General features: G+C 38.8%; 1 protein-coding gene and 1 long non-coding RNA gene across 6 annotated transcripts in view; one reads left to right on the top strand and one right to left on the bottom strand.

The window, feature by feature from the left end:
* The window catches only part of LOC144320400 (uncharacterized), a 41529-nt gene extending 30523 nt beyond the window's left edge, over window positions 1-11006 (bottom strand). The window contains exon 1 of the long non-coding RNA XR_013385947.1: window positions 10914-11006. This is a non-coding gene — a long non-coding RNA (uncharacterized LOC144320400). The remainder of the gene's footprint in view (window positions 1-10913) is intronic.
* The window catches only part of PRKD1 (protein kinase D1), a 323586-nt gene continuing 306065 nt past the window's right edge, over window positions 10443-27963 (top strand). For 2 of the 5 annotated variants that reach the window (XM_077908880.1, XM_077908878.1), the window contains exon 1: window positions 10443-10706. In XM_077908880.1, the coding sequence (XP_077765006.1) occupies window positions 10443-10706 (264 nt within the window). Of the gene's footprint in view, window positions 10707-10837; window positions 10948-27963 lie in introns of those variants that run through there. The other 3 variants (XM_077908883.1, XM_077908884.1, XM_077908885.1) reach the window with 2 other exon arrangements.

Below are 27963 nucleotides of genomic sequence, written 5' to 3'. Positions count from 1 at the left end.
AGCAAATTTTCTAGGTGAAATAGTAGAGTGTTGTTTAAGTGATTTTTAAGCTAAACACTGGATTAATCGATTGTGTCATTATTCAATAATCTATGAATTTGTAGTTATGGAGTCATTATGTTGTATACCTGAAACTAATGTAACATTGTATGTCAACTATAGTTTAATAAAAAAGAAAATACAAAAAATAAAAATAAAAGTAATCTATAACTCTCTAAGTTTGAAAACTGGGATTGGTTTATGAAAATAGAAAGTTTTTTTAAATGTATTTTACTAGGTTTTAAAAATTAATTGTAAACATCCTTTATTCCATCTGCTTTTGAACCATGTACTTATCATTTTTAAAGTACTATACTTTAGCATTAAGAAAATTAGATTGGCACTTATATTTCTAGCCAATTAACAAAAAAGTATGGTTGAGAAGTAGCAAAGCAAATATTTTACAATTTTGCTTATCAGTGATATTTCATGAAGTTAACTAATTTCTGTCATAATAAAATACAGTAAAAAGTATATATTTATATTCTCTTACTTACTTTCCAAATATAGCATACATCACTATTTTGATTTCTGACAACGGAGCTGATGTTCTCCTGAGGTGTCAAATTTGATTTGAATATTCAACTAAAAAATCTACAAAATGTCTTGCTCATTAAAAAAAACAGGTTTTTAGGTTATGTCAACTTAATGTGTTTCACCATCACGAATTCTTTGAAATTATGTACATCTTTATTCTATTTTAAAATTCTCTGCATATAGTCCTTGTTAGCAGAGTCAATCCCTCCCACAATTTATTAGTCTTATTTTTTTTGGTGACATTTCTATATCTTTATTACAATTTATTAATATATTTTCTGGCCAAATAATGGTGCTATTATTCTCATTTGTAAAAAATGTGTCAGCAAAAAAGGAAATAAGGCAAATGTTCAAATATAAGGAGTCACAAACGATATTCTAGAATATTCTGCAGCCATCCCAAATGTTTCTGAAGAATATTTAATGACTTCAGAAAAATGCTTCGTTATGTTACATTTAAAAATCAGATTAACAAACAATATTTTCAGTATGAGTCCACACACACACACACACACTTACAGAAAAAATAGAAGATTAATAGCAACTCTGAGTTAGGAGGTTATAATTTTTTTAACTTTTTTAAAAAAGATTTTATTGATTTATTCATAAGAGACAGAGAGAGAGAGAGAGAGAGAGAGGCAGAGACATAGGCGGAGGGAGAAGCAGGCTCCATGCAGGGAGCCCGATGTGGGACTTGGTCCCGGGTCTCCAGGATCATGCCCTGGGCGGAAGACAGGCCCTAAGCCACTGAGCCACCCGGGCATCCCAGGAGGTTATAATTTTTTTAATTTACATTTTATTTTTTCCTAATTTAAAAAATTAATGTGCATTACTTTTTTGTGTGTGTGCAGTACTTTTATAATAAAAAAAATAACAATACATGTTATTCCACAGGTGGTTGATTTTAGGCTAGTAGATTAGGTTATCCATTTTTTGGAGGCATTTTAAACCCAAGTCATTGACTTATTCAGTAAACAATTATTGAACTATTGCCAAGTATCAGCATCTAGTTTATGCCAGGTATGGTTCTGGAGACAATTGAGGAAGGGTATGTGGAGATGGTTATAAAATTGTTCCCACAGGCATAGGATGCAAGTAAAATCAATACTAAGTGATGGGTGCTAGGGCAATAGCTCTAAGAAAGTGCTATAAGTATACCTGGACAGAGTAGCTAACTATGTCAATATGAGTCTGACTAGATCACAAGGATAGAATTTATCTGAACCTCATTAACTGAGTCCCACAAGGAAACACCTGTATGATTTACAGTTGGTTTCTGATGTGAGCTTTTGAACACGGTGGATATAAAAGACTACTACCTTGAAAAAATTATTTGCAAACTTTTAATCTTCAAAGTTTAGTTGAACAGTTTATTCAAAAAGCACATTAATAGGGCAGCCCTGGTGGTGCAGTGGTTTGGCGTCGCCTGCAGCCCGGGGTGTGATCCTGGAGACCCGGGATGGAGTTCCACGTCGGGCTCCCTGCATGAAGCCTGCTTCTCCCTCTGCCTGTGTCTCTACCTCTCTCTCTCTCTCTCTCTCTCTCTCTCTGTGTCTCTCTCATGAATAAATAAACAAAATCTTTTTAAAAAAAGCACATTAATAAACATTTGCTCTGTACTGGTATTAAGAGATAGAAGGGTAAGTAAAACAAGAGTGCGCTCTTAGGAAATTCAGAGTGTAAATCAAGAGTTTTTCCATGTCTTGTGTAATAATTTCCTCTAACATTTTTGTTTAAAATCAGACAATAATAATTAGAAATACATTGTTTTCTTTCTTTTGTTTTACTTGTGAAGAGAAAGTTAAAGCTAAATGTTACGGCAGAAATCATGGACATTAGCTAAAGTATTTGTCCTACTTAATTATTTTGATAAGATTTTTCTATTTATTAAAAGGCAAAAGGTAACAAATCATTAATTAAAACCACATAAGTGCTTTTTATTATTCAGTTATGAAGTATTTAATATTTTATGTAAAAACAAAGAAAATGTTTGGTGACGGAAATCAAGGTTAAAATGAATCTTCCTCACTGATGATTTAAATTATTTCTCCCAAGCAAGTAAAATTTATTTCAATAACTAAGTATTTTAAAATTTCAACTTGAAAAGGGGTGCCTGGGAGGCTCATTCAGGTGAGTGACAGACTCCTGATTTTGGTTCAGATCATAATCTCAGGGTTCTGAGATCAGGGTTCACAGATCCTGTGTGGAGCTCTGTGCTCAGCAAGGAGTCAGCTTGAGGGTCTCTCCCTCTGCTAGCCCTCTCCCCACCCCCACTCACTGCCTTTCAAATAAATATTTTTTTAAAAGTTCAACTTGTAAGGTCAGATGTAGATGAACATGTATTGAAATAAAGAGAAGACAAAGATGTATTGGACAGTCATAGGACAGCTGTTGCATGGACAAACTAATAAGCATTTAAATCCTATTATCTACACTTGTCGACTTTGGCATCCAACCAGAGAAGCAAAGCATAAAAATTATTCTAGAATGTTCTTCTTCCATCTAAAAGAATGTGTACATAATTCTTACATTCTTGAATAAGTCTAAAATTTAATGATTTTTTTTCTTTTTCAGTTTATGAGGACTTCAGTTTTCCTAGACAGTTTGGTTGACTGAAAAAAAACCAGAATATATTTATGAAAAGTATATACAATATCACATAAGTAACATATAAACTAAAAATAATTAATATTTAATCAAGAAGTAAATATTCTACTTAATGCTGAGGCGGAGATTTTTACTTTGTATGTGAGATCATGTGTAAATAATTCAGTTGAAAAATAGAAAACTATGGGAAAGAAGATTTACTGTGGTTGCAACAGTATGACTTTTCAGGATTGTATGTTTGAGGATAAGAATTAATAAAGAAATTGCAGCATGATGATTAAATATGGCCTCAATTCCATATAAATGACCTCATTTAATTATGCATCCTTTCAACCTAGTGCCATATGAATTTTATAGTAATATGTGAATTTTAGAAATAATGCCATTTAAAATTTTTCTAAGCCAAGAAAAGCAAATTATTTTTTCTTAAACTATTAAAACTATTTTTCCTGGTTATGTCACTAAAAAGTAAATCTGCCAGATTCTTTCCTTTAAAATTTTCATTTTCCAAATCAAACATCGGAAACCACACACAAATTTCAGCTCAAAAATTTTTTTTTCCAGAAAGGAACTCAAAAAGTAACTTTGGATTAATGGCACCTCGTTTATTCTTTCTTATTAATTTTTCAAAATTTAGTGCTTTATAAAATATACTGAATAATGTTGAATCTCACAAAATTACATGTACTAAGAATAAATTAGATTATGGAATATTATCAACCAATGGAATGTATTTGATAGTCATAGCTGGAAAATGTTAGGCTATGACAATGAATAAAATCCAATAAGAAAGGAGGAAAAGTTTGTATTCCTGGAACCAACTGGCCTTGAAAACAGGATTAGAAGAATTGCATTTTTATAAAAAGAAATATGCTGCTGTTAATGGTTTCTGAATTTGGATTGACTTAATAAAAGCTGATGTGCACAATTAGAGTTGGTAACTATAAGGAATAGTCTTTGAGTATATTTAAGTTCAAGGAAAAAGTGTTTCATTCTGTTTTCTACAGGGAACCTGAGCAAATTTTAAACCTTGGGGCCAGCAGATTTTAGTTCTTATTAGAACACCAGAGTCAAAGTTACTACTGTCCAGGAAATAATGATGTTTAGAGAAATGATGATGTTTAGAATGATATTTAGAGAATCAATTCTAACAACAACAAAATGACATAACAGAAATGTAAATGCATGTGTGCAAAAGGAAAAGCTTCAACATTTTGGACAATAAAATTTAAAGTTCACTCATGACTTCAAAAATTAGAGAAATATAAGTTAAAGGGTGGTTTAAGAAACTTAAACACTGGAAGCTAGATCTATTTCTTTTAATCCATTGATTTTAATCCAAATAAGGCAAATAAAGGTGTCCTCCAGTAAGTGAGACTATTGACTTTTTATTTTTATTTTTATTTATTTTTTTGACTATTGACTTTTTAGACAAAAAAGTCTAGAAATTAATACATGTACTTATATGGTTCCCAGATTATAGTTCTTAAAAAACAAAAAAATCCTGAGTAATAATGGAAAAGAAAAACTATAGGTGGATATTTAGATTTTTCTAACCTATATTAGATTAGGATATGCCATTCTAAGCAATATAAACAAAGGCAGAAAAAGATATTTATAAAGCAGCTTGAAAGATACAACTCCATTAAAAAAGTAAAAAAAAACATGAATGACAAAAAGGATTTGCTTTTATATATAACATTTATTAATATGTAGAAAAGGAATACTCTAATATAAAAACACATAAAGAATTTAGAATATAATATTCAAATAAGAAGACATACAAGTGACCAATAAGCACATAAAAATGTTTAACCTTACATAAGTAAAAATCAATTTTTGCCCACAACTTAATTATTCAGGGCTGGGTGAGCATTTAATAACTTTGCACTCTTTTTTTCGTAAGTAAGCTCTATGCCCAATGTGGCACTTAAACTCACAACCCCAAGATCAAGAGTCACAGGCTCTACCAACAGAGCCAGCGAGCTGCCCCCAAAACTAAGCATTCTTATGTATAGTTAGCACTTACTGTTTTTAGCTTAAAATAACCTTTATTTGTATTTACTCTTATTCAAAAAGCTTATATCTATTTTCGTTCATCTTCTTTGCAGGTCTATACTCCTCTATAGATAAGTTTACATGTGGTCATACTGGAGTCTGAGTTTATTCCTTACCTGGATCATGATGATTTTATAGTTGAAAGCTTGTCTTCAAAGGCCTCTTGTCTTTTTTGGGGTCTCTAATTCCACAATCTTACCTGTTTTTTCCTGTTGGAATTTTAAAAAGCTACTTTCTTAAAGAACAAGTCATTTTTCCTTTCTTCCTGGTGAACTAAAACAAGTTCACTTCTTTTTTATTTCCCATGAAGGTATCAGCAAGATAGGCAACATGTTATCACACACCCAGGTTTCAGTAGATTTTTGGCAGATACCTATAGGGTTGACGTCTCCTTTAGGACCTTATTTTTCTGTTGTTCCACTTTTGTGACATTGTCCTCATTTAACCTGATCTTACAGACTATAATTTGTGAACACTCTTCAGCAAACAGTATACATTTTTTTAATCATATCTATTAGTCATCTATCATCCATCCATCATCACCTTTATCCTCATGCTTACAACTTCCAGTGTTCAATTATATAAAAAGGACATCCTGGAACCATACTTTCTTTCTCTTTCCAATTTCCCATTTCCATATTGGTATATAATTTCTCTGATCCTCAGTTTCTTAGGCTATAAAGTTGGTTGTTCTAGAGGATAGGACCCTTTCAGCCATAGAATTGCATATCTTTCCACTCACCTTTCTTTCTCTGTTGTCCATTCCATACGGACAAAGCATATAGTGCTTCCAGACTGACTCCCATTCAAGTTAGGTTATTCTTAATCCTCTTTCTGATTATTATTTAAGAATTAGTGGACACTCCCAATATTATGCATCTGTTTTTGCCATTCATGCTCTTCTTCAAAGTATCTGCTTTTAATTATCTGAGAAATTTTCTTTATCTTCAACTTAACCTAAGTTCTTTTACATTTGTTGTATCGTACTCTGTTTCCCAAAGTGTGTTCTATGGAACACTAGCTATGTGAAATGTTAAGATATGCTACATGGTAAAAGCAGCAGTAACAGCAACAAACAAGGAGGGATTCTGAGGTCAAGGATGTCTAGAAAGTATTGGGTTAAATGAAATAAAATGTGTACGATTTCTCAGTGCTAATCACACTGAGAATTTAAATGCTAATTTTTAAGCTATAACAAAAAATTAAATTTATGCAGTTATTTTCAAAATTATTTCAATATCCAGCCCTCTGTTAGAGAATAGCCTACAGAATTAGCATTTGTCTTTGGAAATTGTTGTAAGTACTTCCATATGCTTCTGCATACCCAGATCACTGTAACAAGGAGTCTTCATTAGAGTATTGAACCTTCTCTCTAGGATATGTTACCCACAATTCAAAACATGAAATCCCATTTCATGACTATAACTTATATAAACAGCTATTCACTCTCTATGTCCTCTTTTCTAAAGTTCAAATATCTAGAAGGTTTTTTATTAAAACCACCAAATTCTCTAAAATCTTTCACGTTTTCTATGTATAATTTTGAAGTCACTGGAGATACACATCAGGCTTCTTTGAGGTATTATCTATTGTTCATTCTCTTGTTACTCAGCAAAAAGGGGGTGGGGAGTTGGCAATGGGTCAGATCTCAGGTCCCTGCCACAGAAATTGCAATAACCAACTCCATGGGGGATTTTCTGCTTTTTGTGGGGAGCTCTTGGAGCTTGAGTTTTTTTTTTTTTTAATTCTTGTTCCTCCTTATTCATTCTTTTTCCATTGAGTAATTGATCAACTTCTTAAAAGGAATTTTAATTCTTCAGGGCTTCCTTAGAATTTTCTCCCCTGCCCCTGTTTCCTTCTCCATGATTTCCAACATCTCACAAGAATCTTTCATTCTATTGAGAAACCAGAGTATAAGAAGCAGTTATTTACATAGCTTACTTCTTCATAAGTAGGACATCCAAGTGCCTGTAATTTGCATGTACCTGATGAATGCCTGAAGCCCTCTCTAGATTTCTCCTCTAACATCTCCACACTAATGATTTCCAAATGTGTTTCTGGCCCTATTTCTTTCCTGAACACTGGGCTCAACTATTTAGTTGTAGTTGTTATTTCCAGGTTGAGTATCCGGTGGCATCTCAAACTCCACGTGATCAAAGCAGAAATCTTATTCCTCTCATAACTTGTTTTTCCCTGTCTTCTCTGTTCAGTTATCAGCACCACCCATAGGCTAGTTGCTAAGAAACTCAGGAGTCTGCCATAACTCCCCTCTTCTCTCCCTAAAACCTGATTTATCAGGAAGACCTTTAGTTCTGCCCCCCCCAAATAGAGCCTGCATCTTTCTATTTCTTAATACCTCTACTACAGCTGTAGTCGTCCAAGCCACAAGTATCTCTAGACTGGACAACAACAAGCCTCCTACCTAGTGTTTCTGCTCCCAGTCTTTTCTCTGATACATAGTAGCCAGAGTGTGATTTTTTAAAAATGCTAATTGAATCTTACTCTCTGGTTTAAATAAACCTTCCATTGGTTTGGCAGTGCAGCAGAATAGTAAAACGATTTACTATGGTTTTCAAGACCCTTCGTAATCTGGCTTCTACCAGCTATCTGACCGCATCTCACACACTTTTTCCCTTTTCTTGTGCCTTGCAAATGCCAAGCACATCGTTTTGTTACACTCTTTATGCTAACTGTTCCCTATGCTTCAAGTGTAATTAACCCAGATCTTCTTAAGTCTGTCCTCTTTGCATTATCTAGGTTTTGGCTCAAGTGTAAACTCTGTGAAACCTTCTCTTATCCCTACTTGAAGGCAGTGTTCCTTTCTCCACTATCCTCCCCACTAGTCACTCTTATTACTATTGCATTATTTTTACTTAATGAAATTATGATTATCAGAAATAATCTTAGCTACTCTTTTCCTTCTCATCTTTCCTTTTTAAATGTGATCTGTTATGGCAGGAACCTGGCCTGTCTTCACCACTACAGATCTGGTGCCCACATAGTGCTTAACACAGAGAAGGCCTCCATGCTTCGTTATCCATTGAACATGACTATCTTCAGCTAAACTAACTTTTTGTAAGTACCTTGTAAACCAACCAGCAAACTTTTTTTTTTTCTGGTAATAGGAAATTATGGGGATACTTTATTCAAATTTTAAAAGAAAATGAAACGTGTTCTGACATAAAAATAAAACTTCCTAGAGAATATAGAGCAGCATTGTATCAAGAACAATCCCCCCCTTCCCTACTTTAGCTGAACCCGAGATATTAGGAAAATTATACTCTCCCATGGACGAAGAGAACTACTTCATAAGTAAGCAAGGAAAACGCCAGTGCACACGGGTAGACCTTATCACACCATCAGATCCGGAGAGAATAAATGTCAATCTCTTCTAGGGCAGTGACCGACATAGTGTCACCGGAGATGTTCAAGGCTCCCTTGCTAACCCTGTGAACAAGGGTCTAACAGGGAACTGACTTGATGTCCTGTCCTGGGTCAAAAGCAGAGATCAAGACATACACACGTAGACCAAAGCACAATAAAACGCAACTGAATACAAAAGGAAACATATATATTCGGGTCTGGGGGGGCACATTTGTGCAGCCTAAGGGAATGGACCCGGAGAAGCGGGCTACCTAATTTGGCCAGCCCAACGCAAAGTGAACAATTGTTAAGAATTCCAAGATGGTGGCAGGCAGCAAAACTTGGGGGCAGAGCATCACACAAGGCAGGTAGGTCCTTCTGAGGTCTGGGCCCTGTACACCCGCACAGTCACACACGCCTGAGGCCCATCCCGGGGCGGGGGTGGGGGGAGGGTAAGATTAGAATTCATCCCCACAGACTGGGAAGCACTCATCTCCTCACCCCTGTCAAAACAACAGCAGCAGCAGCAGCAGCAACAACAACAACAACAAAGCAACTACCAGAATTGGAGCAGAGAGTGCCCGGCCTTGATGGTGGCGGCGGCGGCGGTGGCGGTGGCGGGCGCTGGGTGAGGCTGCGAGCGCCAGTCCCACGGGCCGACTTTAGAGCGACGGGACGAGAAGGCAACCAGGGTTTCTGGGGCTCCAGAAGGAGAGGTGCCAGGCCGAGGACGAGGGGAAGAGGCCACATCACACCTTCCCGCTGCCTCTGTGTGGACAATGCCTGTTCCGTCAGGGGACCGTCTCCCGAATTCGGCCACCTGGGTAGGTCTGGCGCCTCGGGAGCTGCGGTGCAGTAGGTGGGGGTGGGGATGGGATGTTCAGGCAGGAAAGGTAGGGACGGGCTTAAATACACTTCCGCGGTCGGGCTCCCTGCCCTCTCGGGCAAGACCCCCGAGGGCTCCCAGGAGGAGGAGGGATGTAGGCGGGCTTCCGAGGACCCTCGGTTCTCACGCTCCCTGGAAGCCTCGAAGGCAGGAAGACCCATGGAAAAGCGCGGGGCGCGGCGTTCTCCCCCCCCCCCCAGGTCACCGCACCCCCAGAAGGGCGCTGGCCCCGGGCGCTCGGAACTGGAGCCAGGGCGCGGGGCCGGGGATGCCGGCGGCGCTGGGAAGCGGGCCGGAGGGATGCGCCTCGTCCTCCCCGTGCGCGGCCGGGCGGCCGGGCCAGCCGAGCCCCGAGCCCCGAGCCCCGGGCCCCGAGCCCGCCCCGGGACGGCGAGGGCCGGGCCACGCCCGCGGAGGCGGCCGCAGGCCCGCAGCTCAGTCCCGCCCGGGCTCGGGGCGGCTCAGGCCCCGGCAGGGATCCCAGGGCGGAGGGGCGGAGGGGCGGAGGGGCGGCGACCCGGCGCCCTGCGGCTACTGCGGCCACCGCTCCAGCCGCTCCAGCCGCCCGCCGCCCGCCGCCCGCCGGGGCTGTCTCCGCCTCCAGGCCCCCTTGCGCCCCGCCCGGCGCCCGGCCCCGCCGCCCCGCCGCCCCGGGCCCCGAGCGCGCCGGCCGGCTGCTCCCCGGCGGCGCCTCCCCCGAGCGGCGCCCTCGCTCCCGGCGGCGCAGTCCTCTCCCGCCTCGGCCATTGCCCCTCCCCCGCGCCCCTCCCGCGCCCCATCCTCTCGCCCTCCCCCCGCGCGGGGACTTTTCCGGAAAGTTTTTATTCTCCGCCTCGGCTCCTGGAGAAAGCGGCTCCCGGCTCCGCGGCAGCAAAACTTTTCGGCCGCCGCTCCGCCGGCCCCGCGCCCCCGCCCGCGCCCCCGCCCGCGCCCCCGCCCGCGCCCGCCGAGCATGAGCGCCCCTCCGGCCCTGCGCCCGCCCAGCCCGCTGCTGCCCGCGGCGGCGGCGGCGGCGGCGGCGGCGGCCGCGCTGGTGCCGGGGTCCGGGCCGGGGCCCGCGCCCTTCCTGGCTCCCGCCGCGGCCCCGGCCGGGGGCGTCTCGTTCCATCTGCAGATCGGCCTGAGCCGCGAGCCGGTGCTGCTGCTGCAGGACTCGTCCGGGGACTACAGCCTGGCGCACGTCCGCGAGATGGCTTGCTCCATCGTCGACCAGAAGGTAAGGCGCCGCACAGGGGGCGCTGCCCGTCCCGGCGCCCCTCGCCGCGCCGACTTCCCGGCCCGGGGGCCCGGCCGCGAGCCAGCCCCGCCGGCGCCCTGGAAGCTCTGGCAGCGGCCGAGGCCGGACGCCGGCACCCGAGGCGCCGCGGTCCCTGCGGCCGGGTCCCCCCTTGCCCCACCTCTCCGCGCCCCGCCGCCTCCTTACCCATCCGTTCCCGTTCCTCCCAGGACGTTTCCAGGTATGTCGCTTGCCCCGTTTCCTTCAGCGCCTCTCCCTGCTCCCGGCGCCCGGCTCCCCGCCCCCCGCGCCCCGGGACCCCGGACCCCGGACCCCGGACCCCGGACCCCGGACCGGCACGTTCCTGGCGCCGGGATCCTCCTTCCCCAACCGGAGTTCTCCCCCGGGACACGCTCCCCACGATTCCAGCCCCACTCCCCTCCTCTTCAGGCCCCTCTCCCAGCTCAGACCGGTGCTGAGGAGTCCCTGGAACCGTCTAGAGATGAGGAATTTCTCACCTGTCAAATTACCTTTTAAGAGGGGGCTGACTGACTCAGCCAGCTGTGAAAACAACGGGCCGGACCACAACCACTCACCTCCTTGTGGTTCTTTCGTCCGACCTTTGTGTGGACGGGAAAGCACATTTTTCAGCCCCGAGGCACTGATAGTGGGGCACTGAAGTGCAGGCACAGACACATAAAAGGTGGGGGCACTCCCAGGAGCACCCCAGGGCTGGCTGTGCCCTTAAGCTGGAGGCTGTGGGTCTCTGGACAGCGGTCCCAAAAAGGCAGGTTGGAAAAAGGGCCATTACCCCGGGCCAGGCCACCCAGGGAGGAGACACCCCCCCCATTCCCCCCCCCCCCGACGCCCACCACTGTTTATAGGGCTGTTGTGAATTTCAGGTTGTTTCCGTAGCCATCCAGGGTGATGCTGCACGGAAAGAGGCGATAAGAGTGTGAAGGAGAGGAGGCCGTGGCGCCAGGGTTCTCAGTATAAACAGGCAGGGTTAGGGGGGTGGGGACAGAGGTCTCTAAAGGTGCTGAATTTCAGCCCTGGAGGCCTGGCTAGTACTTGCCTTATGAAAGTCACTTAAATAATCATGAATGTTTTCTTTAAGGTATTTGAAGCAGAGCTTGCTAAATCCAAGTGTTGTTGGTTGTGGCATCAAGCACAGGGATACAGGGAAAAGCCCCAGGGAAGAATCCATAATCTAGGGAGTTTGTAAAAGTTCTGAAGGCTCAGCCAAGGCAGTAGTGAGGGTCAAACGTTTTTAGGTTATTGAATGTGGTGACATTTTCTATTGCATATGACTCTCCATCTCTTTCACCTTCCATGTAAATGACAAATTCTCTTGAATTCTAGTATAAGGCCCATCATGTGCCTCATCAATATTATGAAATATTTGTTGCAGGTGAACGTGAACACTTTCCTAGGCACCGAAACGTGTTCCCTGAGTGGAAATTGCCTACAAATCTCTATTAGGGTGCAAAACCAGTTGATTAAAGAGTATTACTGGATAAGTGTAAATACAGTGTATAGTAAACTTTCTCAAAAAGCAAATGCAGGGGAGCCTGGGTGGCTCAGCAGTTTAGCACCATCTTCAGCCCAGAGCGTGATCCTGGAGACCCGGGATCCAGTCCCACATCGGGCTCCCTGCATGGAGCCTGCTTCTCCCTCTGCCTGTGCCTCTGCCCCCTCCCCCTCTCTCTGTGTGTATCTCATGAATAAATAAAGTCTTGGAAAAAAAAAAAAAGCTAATGCAATTGTGTAGAATTTTAATGTACCTAAATTCTACAGCAAGTGATAGAGTTACAAGGAATATCCAAATTGAGTTAGATTAATATGGACAGGCTGTTTTTGACCAGCCGAAACACACACACACACACACACACACACACACGATCACACCTGTTGATGGAGGTTGGGATGGGGAGAAACATTAGTGGTTCAGGAGTTTTGGGGATTGGGATTTTGAATCGAAAGTGAACTGCAGTTGTCTCAGTAGCTACCAAGAGGGATGTTATATGAAGGGCCCGGTAGAAGTACTGAGGGAGAGAGTCTCCAAGCACCTGCGGATTGCAGTAGGCCTGAGGGTGGTGAGTAGGGTATTTATAGAAAGTACAACTGAAAAGATCTCAAATTATTAGAAGACTCAGTAATCTTCCATATAGAGATATCAAACCAAGAACATCTGAAAGATGGATTTGCTCTGTGGGAAGATGTTTTAGAATGCCAAAAATGTTATGGTAGAAAGAAAACGAGTTCAGTCATGAGCTACTTGAGACCTGAACCAACACTCTGGGGAGAGACCTGGAAAAGTACTGAAAAGGGAAAATCCTCAGCCTTGGTGGCTGATTTATAATGAGGAACCCCTTCCTTTTGTATTTACCCTTGTTCTCTTTCTGAAAGAAGAGTTTGAGAAGTTTAAAGGCTTGAGGTAGCCAAGGTAAAGAACTATCTCGTAATTTTTTTTTTCTTTAGAGGTTATGACAAAGAGTTGGATTTAGAGATGCAGATTTGTGGGTTATTTGTATAAATATTTGCTGGATGGTGGGTCTCGGCAGAAGAATTTCCATCTATCTGTCTTCTGTCATCTGTCTTGAGATACATTATCACCCGAGGCAGAAACGAGATGAAGAGAACTAAATGTCCATCACAGGATAGCAAGGATCTCTTCTGCTTTGTGAGAGTGGATATGGTGGACAGGGTCAGTAGTACTGAATTAAGGAAACGGGAGGAGGCTTTTGTCCCTTATTTCAGGTTCTCTTAAGTACTTGCTGAAGGTATCAATCATGAAGAAGGATGACAAGAGGGAAAAAGAGAGAGAGGGAGGGAAACTAATGTTTTAGGTGAGAGCTGAGAGTTTGAAGTCATTTACAATTTATGATGTAGACTTAGAGTCATGTCTAGCTTACAGCAGAAGGTTCTGATTTTCCAAGCCCTCCACATTCATTGTTTCATGAACTTTTTATTTTTATTTATTTATGAGTCACAGAGAGAGAGAGAGAGAGAGGCAGAGACATAGGCAGAGGGAGAAGCAGGCTCCATGCACCGGGAGCCTGACGTGGGATTCAGTCCCGGGTCTCCAGGATCACGCCCTGGGCCAAAGGCAGGCGCTAAACCGCTGCGCCACCCAGGGATCCCTCATGAACTTTTTGAAAAAGGGTTTCACAGGATTTGCCTGAGAGTTCCCTAAATACTCATATTTTTTTAATATATATTTTTTTTTAAGAAGTAACCACTTCTTTTTTTTTTTTTTATTTATTTATGATAGTCACAGAGAGAGAGAGGGAGAGGCAGAGACACAGGCAGAGGGAGAAGCAGGCTCCATGCCAGGAGCCTGACGTGGGATTCGATCCCGGGTCTCCAGGATCGCGCCCCGGGCCAAAGGCAGGCGCCAAACCGCTGCGCCACCCAGGGATCCCCCTAAATACTCATATTAACAGAGATCAGACTAGCTTAGATCTTTGGAAGTATTAGATGACAATTCACTTTATTTCAGCAACATTAAGGGGACATTTCTTATGGGCTGTGCAACTGAGGTGTATAGGGTTGAAGAAGAGAGATCTTGTCCCCGAGAAACTCATTTGCAGGTTATTATTATTATTCTTTAGAATTTAGACTATTGTTTTTCTTTGATTATGTAGGTTTGGAAAGTGGCAGGCATTTGTACTTGAAAAACTTTGATAGTAATTTAGCATCTTAAGATAAATGTACCCCAAGTATGTACTAAATTATATAGCTAAATAATTATTTCTTCTATCTTTTAGTTTAGGTCAAAATTGTAGTTTTGCTTTTCTGTATGTAACAATGTTAAATATATGAGATGTTATTCCTTTTTTTGGAACTATTAGCCTTTTTACTTATATTATGCTTATTTCTTTAGTTCGTAAGCATGTAACCTTGAAGGCTGGTTGTGTATAAAGGGGTACATTCTGTTAGTATAGATGATGATTGTTTTCTGAAAGGCTAAAAAAACTAGTAATTGACTTCTCTTTGAAACACTGTTTCTACTATCAAAGGAACCTTGAATTTATAGACTAAGAATGAATTGTTTTGAGGCAAGGAACAGTATTCCAAAGGAAGAATTAGTTTGGCTTAATAGTACGTGATCTACTTGTCGATCTGTCTACACACACATACACTTTTTAAAAACAAGCAGTATTAATTTAGGGATGCGAGTTGCAATTAATATGACTATCTGTCCATTCATTTTGGTTGTAATATTATTAGAAAGATGACTCCTATTTCCCTTTTGAATTTACTAAAATGAAGTAATAACATCAGTAAGACTCCTGGCGTATAGTTTCAGCTTACACAGTCATGTAACTGACCAGAGAAACTAAAGAGTGAGATTTTATAGAAGATAGCTCACTAAAGGAATAAGAAAGGCTGGTACCAGGCAGCCCAGGTGGCTCAGCGGTTTAGCGCTGCCTTCGGGCCGGGGCGTGACCTGGAGTCCCAGGATCGAGTCCCACGTGGGGCTCCCTGCATGGAGCCTGCTTCTCCCTCTGCCTGTGTCTCTGCTTCTCCCTCTCTCTCTCTGTGTCTCTCATGAATAAATGAATAAAATCTTAAAAAAAAGAAAGAAAGAAAGAAAGGCTGGTACCTTGGCTTGAGAGCAATTTTACTATACTTATAATGTTTCACTTTCTTAATTGTAAATTGTTCTCTTAACAGTTGTAGTGTCATTTTTACCTTTATTGCAATTTTAGCTACTCTACTGCTGCAGGTTAAGCTAGGAGTAGTTAATTGCTTGACCAGCCCAACATACGTGGAACAACAAAATCCTTTTAAGCTAATGATGGTGTTTGGGTCTTAGTATACAGTATGCTGTATACTTTGTACTCAGATTTTATGTTTGTCATTATTGTATGTCAGTTGATTTCTGATTTAATGATGAAGTACAGAAGTTGTCATTTCATGAAGTGCTTGTTAATATAACTTTACTACTGTATGTTTAAATTATAATTTCAAGCTTGGTAGTATAATGGGATTATGTTTTTTTATCTGTGTAATGGACATGCACTATATATATGCAATATTTACGTATATACATAGTAGTTTATTATCTAAGTATTTAAGTGTGTTTTGGAACATATTTTTAAAAGCCTACTTTATCAAATATAGCCTCTGGATGGTGAAGTATTGTTTTACATGTTGTATTGTAGGCTGCAAAAAGTGGGGCCTCATTTTATAGCTCATAATCCAAAGGGAAACTTTGTTTTATATTTTCTATCAGTGTGCAGAACTGAAAACCTTATAGGTGTACCAGGTTTATGCTATTTATAAGTATCTACAATACAAAAATTTTACAAGAATAATAACCGTTTTTTAAAAAAAATTATATAAGCAATCTCTGTGCCCAATGTGGGGCTTGGCCTCACAACCCCAAGATCAAGAGTCATATATTCTTCTCACTGAGCCAGCCAGGGACCCACAAGGAGAATTCTCTAAAATAGTCTATATTCTAGAAAATATTCTAAGAATTGGATGATTGGCTATTTTGACAAATATATAAATTAATTTGGGCTTTTAGATCCAGGACTGAGAGAAATTTGAAAGATTTTCTGTGAAATCTATAGTGTGCATGTATGTATGTAGGAGTAGGGGTTGGGGTTAGGTATGGGGCTTGAAAATTGTTAGTAAAGTTTGAAAATTTGACCCATGTTTGATAGCTGTGTTGGTCTGTATCAACAGACTCTTATCACAGCTATTAAGGGGGATTTAAAACTTTATTTAGTAATTATTATTACTCTTTATTTTGTGAGGCGATGTTATATAGGTCTTTACCGGTTTATGCATGAATGACTTTTAATGGCCTTACAGTACAAACAAATTTATAAGCCTGTGAATGCATAGTTGTGACTTATCTAAGATTATTTTGAAGATTAAGGATAATATATCTAAAGGATTAAATATACTGCCTGGCAAATAGGTGTATAATAAATAGGATTATTGATATTCTGAGGCTTTACAAACTCACATACTGTCTTTCTAGCAAAAGAAATGTGTACTTTATTATTTTATTCTTATGTCAACATATAAATAAAATTGTACTATTAAAAAAAGCGGTATGACTGTAAGGCCTAGATAAATTATGTTTTCTCTGCTCTCTGTGATAGGGCAAATCTTAGGGGTAGTTGTTTGAAACTGCTTCTTGAATTTCAACCTCTCAGAATTCCTCAAGGAGTAATTTGATTATTGCTAAATGCAAAACATATGCTGATAAAGGTACAGCACTTCTTCATGGCTTTTTATTATTTTTTGATAAGTTGATTTAATTCCTTTTCAGCTACAAGTGTAATTTCAATGATATTTCATTTGATAAAAAGGAAAATAAAATAGGTAAGAGTACAATATTTGACAACATAATGATTCTCAAATCTGGTCCTAAAGATTGAAATCAAAAGTTCCTTTGCAAATCTACCTTTGAAATGAGGAGGAAAGCACTTGGAAATGACTTTGGGAGATGGTATTTTATTAGCATACTAAGCATCTAGGGGTGGTTTCCTAAGTTGTTACATCTGATGAATAGCTCATATATCATAGTTGTTTGCACACATGCTGAAGTGTGATTTGGGGATGAGAAGCATTTTTACTGGGAAACAACTGTGTTAGCAGTTGTGCAGAGCCAATCACAAGTCTTTTTCAGATCTTTTCACTAATTACCACTTACCTCTTATTGAAGTCTATGCCCCATTATAAAACCTTTAGACAACCACAATCCGTAAGTATCCATCCATCTTTTAAAGAAGAATAGAAGAGATAATTACATGAAACCTGTATGTGTGATGTGATTTAGATTGGAATCACTGAATAAGCTCTTGAGCTATATCAAGAAACTAGGATGATCAAGATAGCAGGGCTGGATCCAGATTAGAGGTGAATAGAATGCAGTTCATAGGAGTTGATAATAACATGAAGTTCTTGGTTTTATTTTTATATTTGCTTTGCTTTTCTGAGTTGGGGATAACTAATATCTTTGATCTTTGACCTTCTATAGTCACTTTGATTCTTCTGAAAGATCTAAACCCAAGTGTGGAAATAGAGATTAAAAAATGGTGGGGTTGTTTTGAAAGACTGTGTTTAACTTTTATTTCTCAGCATTATTCTAGAGAGGTTTTCAAAATGAGATTTCAGTTTCTTAAAACTTTTCTTAATTGGGATATGTTAGGACACAAAAGAACAAGAAAAAAAGTGCATCAGTTTTTCTGTATTGTTAGAAATTAGAGGGGGTACCTGAGTGGCTCATTCAGTTAAGAGTCTGACTCTTGATTTCTGCTCCAGGTCATAAGATCAAGCTCTGTGCTCAGTGGGGAGTCTGCTTTTCTCTCTCTCTCCTCCTTCCCGCTGCTCACATGCTTGTGTTCTCTTTCTCTCTAAAATAGACAAGTCTTTAAAAAAAAATTAGATACAGAAAAAATGGCTATTTTGCTCACATGTATGAGCAATTTTTTTTTCCATCTACAAGAATATGTGAAATTTCCCCCAGGAATTTCTTTGATACTGTCAACCAAGTATTTTGTACCATTAAAAACCAATAATGACAGCACCATTTGAAGCTACTTGGTAGCAGAGAAACCTACATTTTGCTGTCTCTTACTCCGTCTTTCTAGTCTCACACAGAAAAGAGATAAGTAAATAAAGCCTTTGATTACCTGAGCACTGTAGCCATTATGGAATATTATGAATTTTAGATAGTCATAAAGGTAAGAATTCGTATAAAAACACCACATATTAAGACACAATTTCGCCTGTCAAAATTTACAGTTTCCTGTGTAGAAGTTTCTTTCAAAGTTGTAAAAAGGTTTTATTTGGCTCAAGCTGGATAGTTGATACAGCAGCTTAGCAATGTTGGCAAATATTCAATCATGCAGGAATTTTGTTCAACTTACTTTGGTGAAAGAGGGGAAATATGTACCCTTCACTGGTTCATTGGCTTTTATTCTGACCAAGCCACTGGTTGATGAGGAATTTGTTGAACTTACTGCTTGTATTTAGGCATAATATTTAAAAATTCTAATTTCCACTCTCCCTAATTGTCAGCAGCCAGCTTTATTCACATATATACGATCAAATAAATGAAAAATATGAATGTACAATCAATATATTGAGCAGAAGATACCGTGTGCCTACTAAATGGTATTACTGATATTCTAAGGTCTATAGAAAAACACATTTTTCTTTTATTAAGAAACATAGTTTTTATTAGCAGGAAGTTATTCTAACTCAATTTGTTAAAAAAAAATTATATGGGGGATCCCTGGGTGGCTCAGCGGTTTGGCGCCTGCCTTTGGCCCAGGGCGTGATCCTCGAGTCCTGGGATTGAGTCCCATGTCGGGCTCCCTGCATGGAGCCTGCTTCTCCCTCTGTCTGTTTCTCTGCCTCTCTCTCTCTCTCTCTCTGTCATGAATAAATAAATAAAATCTAAAAAAAAAATTATATGTACCTTTTGTTTGTTCAGATTGTTGTAGAAATGCCATACTTTGAGCAGTTGAAACTTGCTTCAGTGTACAAGTTTTGTTACAAAAATAATACAATTAAAATTCAATTAAAAGTATTCAATATGTGAAATAAAGATATGAGTCTCTTTCCTTTTTTGTAAACAATGAGATAAAAAGACTCTAAATATAATCAAAGTTTAATTTGATAAGATATATCATAGGAAAAAGCATATTTTCAAATCAAATAAATAAAACAATTTATTCAAATATGAAGTCCACATACCATTAAATCAGTTTACTTTTTTTTGTGTATTTTTCGCAAATGTTTTAAGTTGACTTAAAGTGAATTTTTTTTGCTAGAACTTTATTCAGCTAGTTTTATATTGATGTAAATTTCAGATTTTCTTAAGAAGCAAAATATTTTCCATGAATCATTCGTAAAGATTAAACCAATAGGTTAAAGTCTTAATAAAGATTTTTAAGCTGTCAGTGTTGAAAATACCAAAAGAATCAAACCTTTTCCTAGGTTGTCTAAATATGTCATACTAAGTATATAATAATTAGTGGATAATTATGGAACTATTATTAGCTTTTGAAGGGATAACTATAGCCAGAGTAGAGACACCAGGGATTCAATTCTAGTGCAGGTGCTTGAATTAAGTTTCAAAGAACCTAATTGATTGAATTAGGCCAGGTCAGATATTCATGATAGTGTGTCTCAACCTTTTTGTCAATTATACATGATCATTTTGTTTTTTCCATTTTTTAACTCCGGTTTTGAGAAACTGCAGTAGGCCTGTGGTCTGGCAAACTGTCTTAGGTAGGATCAGGAGTTCTTATGAAGCTCAAACCTTCTCAGATTACTGGAGTATGATGGCCAGCCTTCATACTTAAGGGCTCCAGAGCATTTAGTATAGGAATTAGGAGGAATTTGAAGACACCTAAGGGTGATTTCCTTATCAAATAAAACAGATTATTAGGGTGGGTTAGGAGAATATTTCTCATTTTATGGAAAAGTGAAGTCTGCTGGGCTTGAAAAACCACTTGTATAGTTTTTTGCACTCAGAGTCTCTGAAAGATTTGGTCTGCATCCTGGATATGGAAAGCTGCAAATAAGAATGTATGTGACTTGCAGGATTGTAATTATTTAGAGATTGATTAGTCCAGTTAGACCTTCAGAACAGTAACAATAGTGCACCTGGGTGGCTTAGTTGGTTAAGCATCTGCCTTCGGCTCAGGTTATGATCTCAGGGTCCTGAGGTGAAGTCCTGTATAGGGTTCCCTGCTCAGTGAGGAGTCTGCTTCTCCCTAACCACTCCCGCCACCCCCTGCCCTGACTTGTGCTCTCTTTCACTCTGTCAAGTAGATAAATAAAATCTTAAAAAAAAAAAAAAAAAAAAAAGCCAAAAAAACCCCCCAACAGTAACAGTAGGACTCAAGGCCCTTTGACCAAAAGCAATGGTTTAAGGCAAACAGCTATAGCTTTTGCTCTTGTCGATAGCTGAGAAGAGTTGGGGAAGTGGTGGGTTGGTGGGATGGCAATTAGGCTTTGTTGTTGGCTTCAGATCAGTGGTGATGAATAGACGTGAGCTGGCTATTGTAGGCGAGGTGTTTGGGATTATGAGACTATGGCACCAGAGGGCAGAAGAGGACAGTGACAGCGAATCTCTGACCTCCTGTGGTTTGAGTTAGCAGGAATGGCCCCACCATGTAACTCATGTGTAGCAGTAGGGAGAGGGCTAGAGGTGGCTTGTTACAAGCCGAGCCATTCTCCTTGGAAGGTTTCACAGTGTTACAGATGAGAGGTTCAAGGAGCAACTTCAGGATGATTTGATGAGAGGATTTTAGGAAGAGCTTGTTCCGGGAGCATTGGGTCATGCTCTGTAAGGTCATGGGCCTCATGATAACAATGGTCGACAGAGGGGAGCCTCCAGGAACAAAACCTTCCTGACGTGTACTCTGTGTGCCTACCTGTATCTTGGCTTCTTTTCATTTGTCATCTCTGATTTTCTCTGTAGCCCTTTGTGATAGATATGTTCTCTCTACTTTAAGGATAAGGAAACCAGGGGAGGCTAAAATTATTTGGCCCAAATCACATGGCTACTAAGTAGAAAGCAACCCCCCAATATATTATTCACGTCACTATAGCTAATCCTAAGAGCAGAGAGGGCTGGGATGGCCATAGATCTGTACAGAGAGTTTGGAATTATCAGAGCATGGGAGAGGGGGAAATGTTAAATTTCCTATTATTTGGCTGAAATTTACTTAAAGACACTTCAGCTTTGACAGTGGGATATTATTTGTGTACTTAAATAATTCCTTAGTTTGAAAGGATTCCCTCATCTGGAATTCAAATCCCACTTCATAGTCAGCTGAAAATATAGTCACTCTTGAGGCCACCACTACAATGCTTCTCTTATTGGTGGCAAGATTATCACCTCACCCCACCTCCCTGGTACTGATAATTAATGTAAGGAACATTAAAGATTTACCCTCACTGGGAATATTGGGCCATTGCAGATATCTGATTGCCCAAAATATTTTAGAGGCATACCTTACCCTTGAGGAGTTAATATCCCTTATTTTTTTTTAAAGTGGGGTAGCAGAATTTGGTTTGGAGTTTGTTCTTATTATATTCCAGTAAGGTGTGGGGATAGTCATTCCTTACCCATCTTTAAATTCCCAGACACCACTGTTGTTTTTCAAAGAAGTTAATTAACTTGTGTGATTATATTGGCCTACCTTGGTTCACAATACTTCTTTCCAGGAGATACGGACACAGAGATGTCTTGGAAGAAGCAATTGTGTAATAAGACCATGTATTGATCAGTGTGCCCCAAGACTTGTGGATATAAACAATCTTAGCTACCAGTGTAAATCAATGAATCATTTCTTTACTACATTGCTTCTGAGAAGATTCTGAGAAAAAACTAAAGGCCTTAAGAAAAGTGCCTTTTAGGGACACCTGGGTGGCTCATTTGGTTAAACATCTGCCTTTTGACTTGGGTCATGATCCCAGGATCCTGGGATCAAGCCTGGCATTAGGCTCCCTACTCAGTGGGGAGTCTGCTTCTCCCTTCCCTCTCCTGCTCCCCCTGCTTGTGTGTGTGTGCTTGCTCTCTCTGTCAAATAAATAAGTAAAATATTTTTAAAAAGTGCCTGTCAGTGGTTGCTTTTCATTTGAGAGGTATTTGGTTTGCCCATATGATAAGGATCATGCTTTGCAGATACATTTTCTCTTTTTATAAATTTTATGTATTTTCTTATTTTTGGTCCCTTATGAATGAACACACCCTAAGGTAAACTTACTCCCACTTGTGCATGATCAATCACAGGCCATATAGAGGTTTTCTTACCATTAAATACTGCTGGCTATTCCAAATTGTGACTTGCCTTGCATTCCTTTGCTTTGCTTGTGTACAGGGCTAAGGCCAGTACTTCCTTTGCAGACTAATTGTACTGTCTTTAGGCTTTACAAAACTGTAGCTTTATACATAGCTAGATATGATTTAATCTAAAGTATATTGATAATTCAGTTAAATTCTAAGGGTTCCTACCCTGCACAACTACTTGGAAGCATATAGTATTTATTCCTAATAGATAAGAAGGGTGACTGAAATGTTGCCTCTTTTTGATAGATTTAGAACTCTTGCAGCACTCTACTAAACGACTAGTGCTGGAAATACTTGATTAGCTTTAGAGTAGCTCCTAGACAGGAAGGCTCTATGTCCTTCCCTAAGACAGATATTAATTTCATCTATTGCTGTGGGATGAGCTGTTGTCACCCTGGGATGTAGATCTTTAGAATAATTAAGTATACCCAATAGCTTGAATAGATTTACAAAGAATAAAGGACTAGATCTTGCATGATATTTGCTTGTATTCAATTCTTTGGGAAGAATGGGGGACAAAAGTGAACAGATAGTGAGAATGGACCGGTAGAGTGGATCTGAACTAGTACACTATGTTAAGTACCATATACCCACTTGTCCAGAACCTTCCAGTTTATTATGTCTGTTGTCCTAGAATTCCTTTTGAGTATATGTTCAACAATAAAAACTATGAAGTTTTAAGTTAAAAATAAACAGTAAGCAAAAACAGAAAGAAAAATCTTCCTTAGGGAAGACATTTTATTGTCTTTTGGCCAAAAATCCTTGTATATTTAAGGATAAAAGCAAAGCTTACACCTAGAATTTATTTTATGGAAAGAGTCATCAGGTTATATATATCGACCATGTCATTTTGAGTAATTTTCTAAATGAAATCTTAAGCTAAAAACAAAACCAAGCATAAACCTTTGGTTAGAATGTTATCCCCTGTTTTTGTAGAACTTAAAGATGAATAGACAATGAACATTTAGAATTGGTTTCATTAACTAGTTAATTAGATCTAACCTTGAATGTAGTCTCTAAAGTAGTTTTAAGTCTACTTTCTCCAACCAGTGTAAATCAAAATACTATAATAGGCATGTTCATGTTTATTGTGTCAAATGACAAATAATTTTACTTATTTTGGTAGTTCATACTACCTTTATTATTTCAAATAGGTAAACAGGAAAGGCCTGCCTTGAAGCTTCAGCACCTATGGCAACCATCACAAAGGCAAAATACACTGACTTCTATGCAGAAGGATGACATTATCATAGTTTCGAGTTGTACTTTATTATATTCTGTGTGCTGGAGGAAATAATATGGTTAGCCAAAAAAAAAAAAATTCGTATAAAATGCTCTTGATTACTTAGAAAACTTGTTTTCTATTTAAAAAACAGGCAAATAAGGGAGATAAGATTTTGGACATTGTAGTGTCCCATGGTAACAATATGTAGGCTGTAGCTTATGCTTTCTTAAGATGTGCCGGCATAGACTGAATGAAGCAAATACATGTTATAGCTATTACTCTTCACTTGGTTTCTGTTGATAAATACGTTGTTGAAGTAATATTAAGAATTATAGGTTCAGAAATTATAATGTTGAAGATTCTGGCTCCTGAAAAATAATGCAAGTCAGTGGGTCCTAGCCACTTGAAAAGGAACTTGATTTTGTATAATATTTTCTGTTTAGATTTCCCCACATGAAAAATGGTAACTTTTACACATCAATTACTTATTTTTCTTTTATTTTGAAAATTACAAAATTGCCATGTGTGACAGGCTTAATCATTATTGACCCTCAAAGACGTCCATGTTCTAGTCCCTGGAATTTGTGAATGTTAAGGCAAAGGGGACTTTGCAGATGTGATTAAGTTAAGGATTTGGAAACAGATTATCCTGCATTAACTGGGTGAGCCCAATCTTATCACATGAGTCTTTAAGAGTGGTGAGTCTTCCAGGTAAGATCAGACAGATGAGACTGAGAAGCAGGAGAGATTCTAACCATGAGAGAGACTCTATCCCTTGTTGCTGACTTTGGAGATGGAGGAAATGGGCCGAGAGCCAAATAATGCTGGGGTCCAAATACGAGGGAAACAGGGGTGGGGCGGTTACAGGATAGTAGTGATAAGAGATGTGACCACAGAAACAAAAGGTTGGAGTGGTGCAAGGAAGGGGTTAGGAAGCAAGAAATATAGTCAAAGCTGAAAACTCAGAGCCTAAAAAGACAAGAAAAGTGATTTTCCTCTAGAGCCTCAGAAGGAACCACACCTTAAATTTAGCCCAGGGAAACTGATTTTGGACTTCTGATCTCCAGAACTAGGTGAGAGTGAGTTTATGTTGTTAAAAGCCACTAGGTTTGTGGTTGTTTGTTATAGCAGTAACAGAAAATTAATATGCCACATTCATTGGAGAAAAGGTGAGACATTCAAGTAAGCCCCCAAATGGATCATACTACCCAGATTTAAAATACTTTAGTAAATATCAGATTTTTTTCTACAAGTGAATATGTGCATCATAACTCCTATATGGTTTTATTTGATCTTTTAATTTGATATTATGTTTTTTTCTAGTTTTTTTCCCTGACTTTGTTGAAATATAATTAACACATAACATTGTGTAAGTTTGAGGTATACAATATGATGATTTGTTCCTGTATATGTTGCAAAATTTTTACCACGATAAGATTCCTTAACATATCCATTACCTCACATAATTGCAAATTTTTTTAAATAATAAAGAGTATTTAAGATCTCCTTTTGTAAAAAAAAAAAAATCTCCTTTTGTAGCAACTTTCAAGTATATAATACATTACTGTTAACTATAATTACCATATTTTACATTGCCTTCCCAGAAATTATTCATCTTATAACTGGAAGTGTGTGCCTTTTGACCAACATCTCTCCATTTCAAACCACCCCACAACTTCTGGCTACTACCACTCTGTTCTCTGTTTCTATAAGTTCAGCTTTTTAAAATTCCACCTAGCAGTGAAATCATACAGTACTTGTCTTCCTCTAACTTATTTCACTTAGTGTAACACTTTCAAGAAACTTCCATGTTGTTGCAAATGGTAGGATTTCTTTCCTTTTTATGGCTGAAAATTATTCCTCTGTGTGTGTGTGCATGTATGCATGTGTATCTATCCCATTTTCTTTGTTTTTTCAACTGATGGGCACTTAGGTTGTTTCCATGTCTTAGCTATTATGAATAATGTTGCAATGAACATGGGAGTACAGATATCATCTCTTTGAGATATTTCATTTTCTTGTATGTTTCTTCCTAATCAATCTTTGTAAAGATAGGAGAAAAGAAAGTCTCCAAACTCACACTTTTTACTCCATATTTACTATAACTATCACAAACATATAGTTTTTTTCTCTTTTAATTAATTTATTTCTGAGGTAGAATAACATATTAGTTATTAACATAACTAGTTTCAGGTGTACAACATAATTCAATATTATCATTCATTACAGAGTAATCACCACAGTAAGTCTAGGTACCCTTTGTCACCATACAATTGACCCCATTTACTCATTTTATTCACCCTCTAATCCCTTTTCCTTTGATCATCACCCACATCTGTTCTCTATATTGATGAAGTTTGTTTAGTTTGATACGACATGTAAGTGAAATCATATGATATTAGCCTTTCTGACTTATTTCACTTAGCATAATACGCTCAGGATCTATGTATGTTGTTGCAAATGGCAAGATTTCCTTCTTTTTTGGCTGAGTAATATTCCATTTTGTATACATTCCACATCTTTATCCATTCATCCTTCCATGACATTGCATTGGTTGATACTTAGGTTGTTTCCACATCTTGACAATTTGATACTGTATCTTACTATGTCAGTTTTTAAATATAAAATGTCCAGTGCCTTTGGGGGGTAAATTTTATATGAAGAAAAGGCTTTTCCAATATTTATTTTGGTTTTAGAATTTGATATTCAAGTTTTTAAAGTTATAGGTTAAGATATTAATTATTCTAGTTTATAGTTTTTTAAGTCTAAACAGATGTTATGTTACACTTAAGAACCTTTGAAGAATTATTAGTCTTTATAAACTCAATTATTTAGATACTTTCAAACACTTTAAGTTGAATTTATACATGTAATATATTTTATTTCTTTTAAATATTGATAAAGCTTTATGTCTTTAAGTAATTCTTATACATCTAGTAAATGAAGCATAAATATGCAAATATAGTAAAGCTTAAGTTTGTAAATGTTCCAAGTTAAACATATCAGCCAAAATTAATTGCTTAATTATATGCATATAATATGCACAAAATATCAATATTATAGTTTTGATTCTCAAACTTTTCTCAAATTCAAACTTTGTGGAATTCCCTTCTCATATAAATTTTGCAGTTATCTCACTAGCTTGATTAAGGTTGCATAAACCCAGTGCTTTTTGCTGGGGCAGTGATTGGATTCTTGTGGGCAATGTAGACCAGTTCTACAGAACTCTGTTTCTGTCAGTGATTCTGTTACTTCAAGAAAGGGAGAGAGGGTAATCATGTATCTTACATCCCTGTGATCAATTTATATATAACTTCTCTGTGCTAAAAAATCTCACATTCCTACCCAGATCGATCATTTGATTGGGTTTTGATTTTCTTTAGGTCCTAAGGTAGGTGATTCCCTTTTGTATCTACATGAAACATGTTTGAACCTAAGGGACTATTGCATTTTTATATTCTCTCTCTTAAGGCTACATAATTCTTACAGGTATTAAATATGTGTGATTGACTGCTAGCAGCCTCTTGGGCTTTTAACTGACATCTTCTAGTCACAGCTCGTAAGATTGTTCTTTTAATTCAATATCTTCCTCCGTAAATATAAGAGAATGCCTAGAACACCACTTTTAAAAAGAGATTTTGTTTGTTTGTTTGTTTATTTATTTAGAGAGCATGTGTGGGAAGAGGCAGAGGGAGAAGGAGAGGGAGAATCCCAAGCAGACTCCCTGTGCGTGTGGAGCCCCAAAGTGGGGCTTGATCCCATGACCCTGAAATTGTGACTTGAGCCAAAATTGAGAGTAAGATGCCAAATTGACTGAGGCACCCAGGGTCCCCCATATGCTACTTTTTAATATTTGAATAGAACTAATAAATAGATTTATCATAATATGTTTCACTTATTCCCTTCTCCTGGATATTTAAGAGTCAGTTTTGTTTTTAAACATCTTTATGCATATACCTTGGTAGATTTTTTCCACTTACATATATAAAACTTTATTTGAACTTGTCTGTTAATTTTCCTAAGATTAACATTATCTTTTACTATTTTGATATCCTTGTTAATATTCTTAAGATTAATATTTGGATTATACTTTTATAGTGATTCTTTGCTTTTTTTCAGTTTGAAAAGCAAATGCGTAGGTTTTGAGGTTTTTTTGCTCTGTATTTAAAGAGAAAAATGAGGTGAAGCAAAAC

Source organism: Canis aureus, chromosome 9 (assembly GCF_053574225.1).
Source record: "Canis aureus isolate CA01 chromosome 9, VMU_Caureus_v.1.0, whole genome shotgun sequence".
NCBI classification, from domain to species: Eukaryota; Metazoa; Chordata; class Mammalia; order Carnivora; family Canidae; genus Canis; species Canis aureus.
Note: the sequence above shows the minus strand (reverse complement) of the source record. Positions and strands in the feature narration are given on the sequence as shown.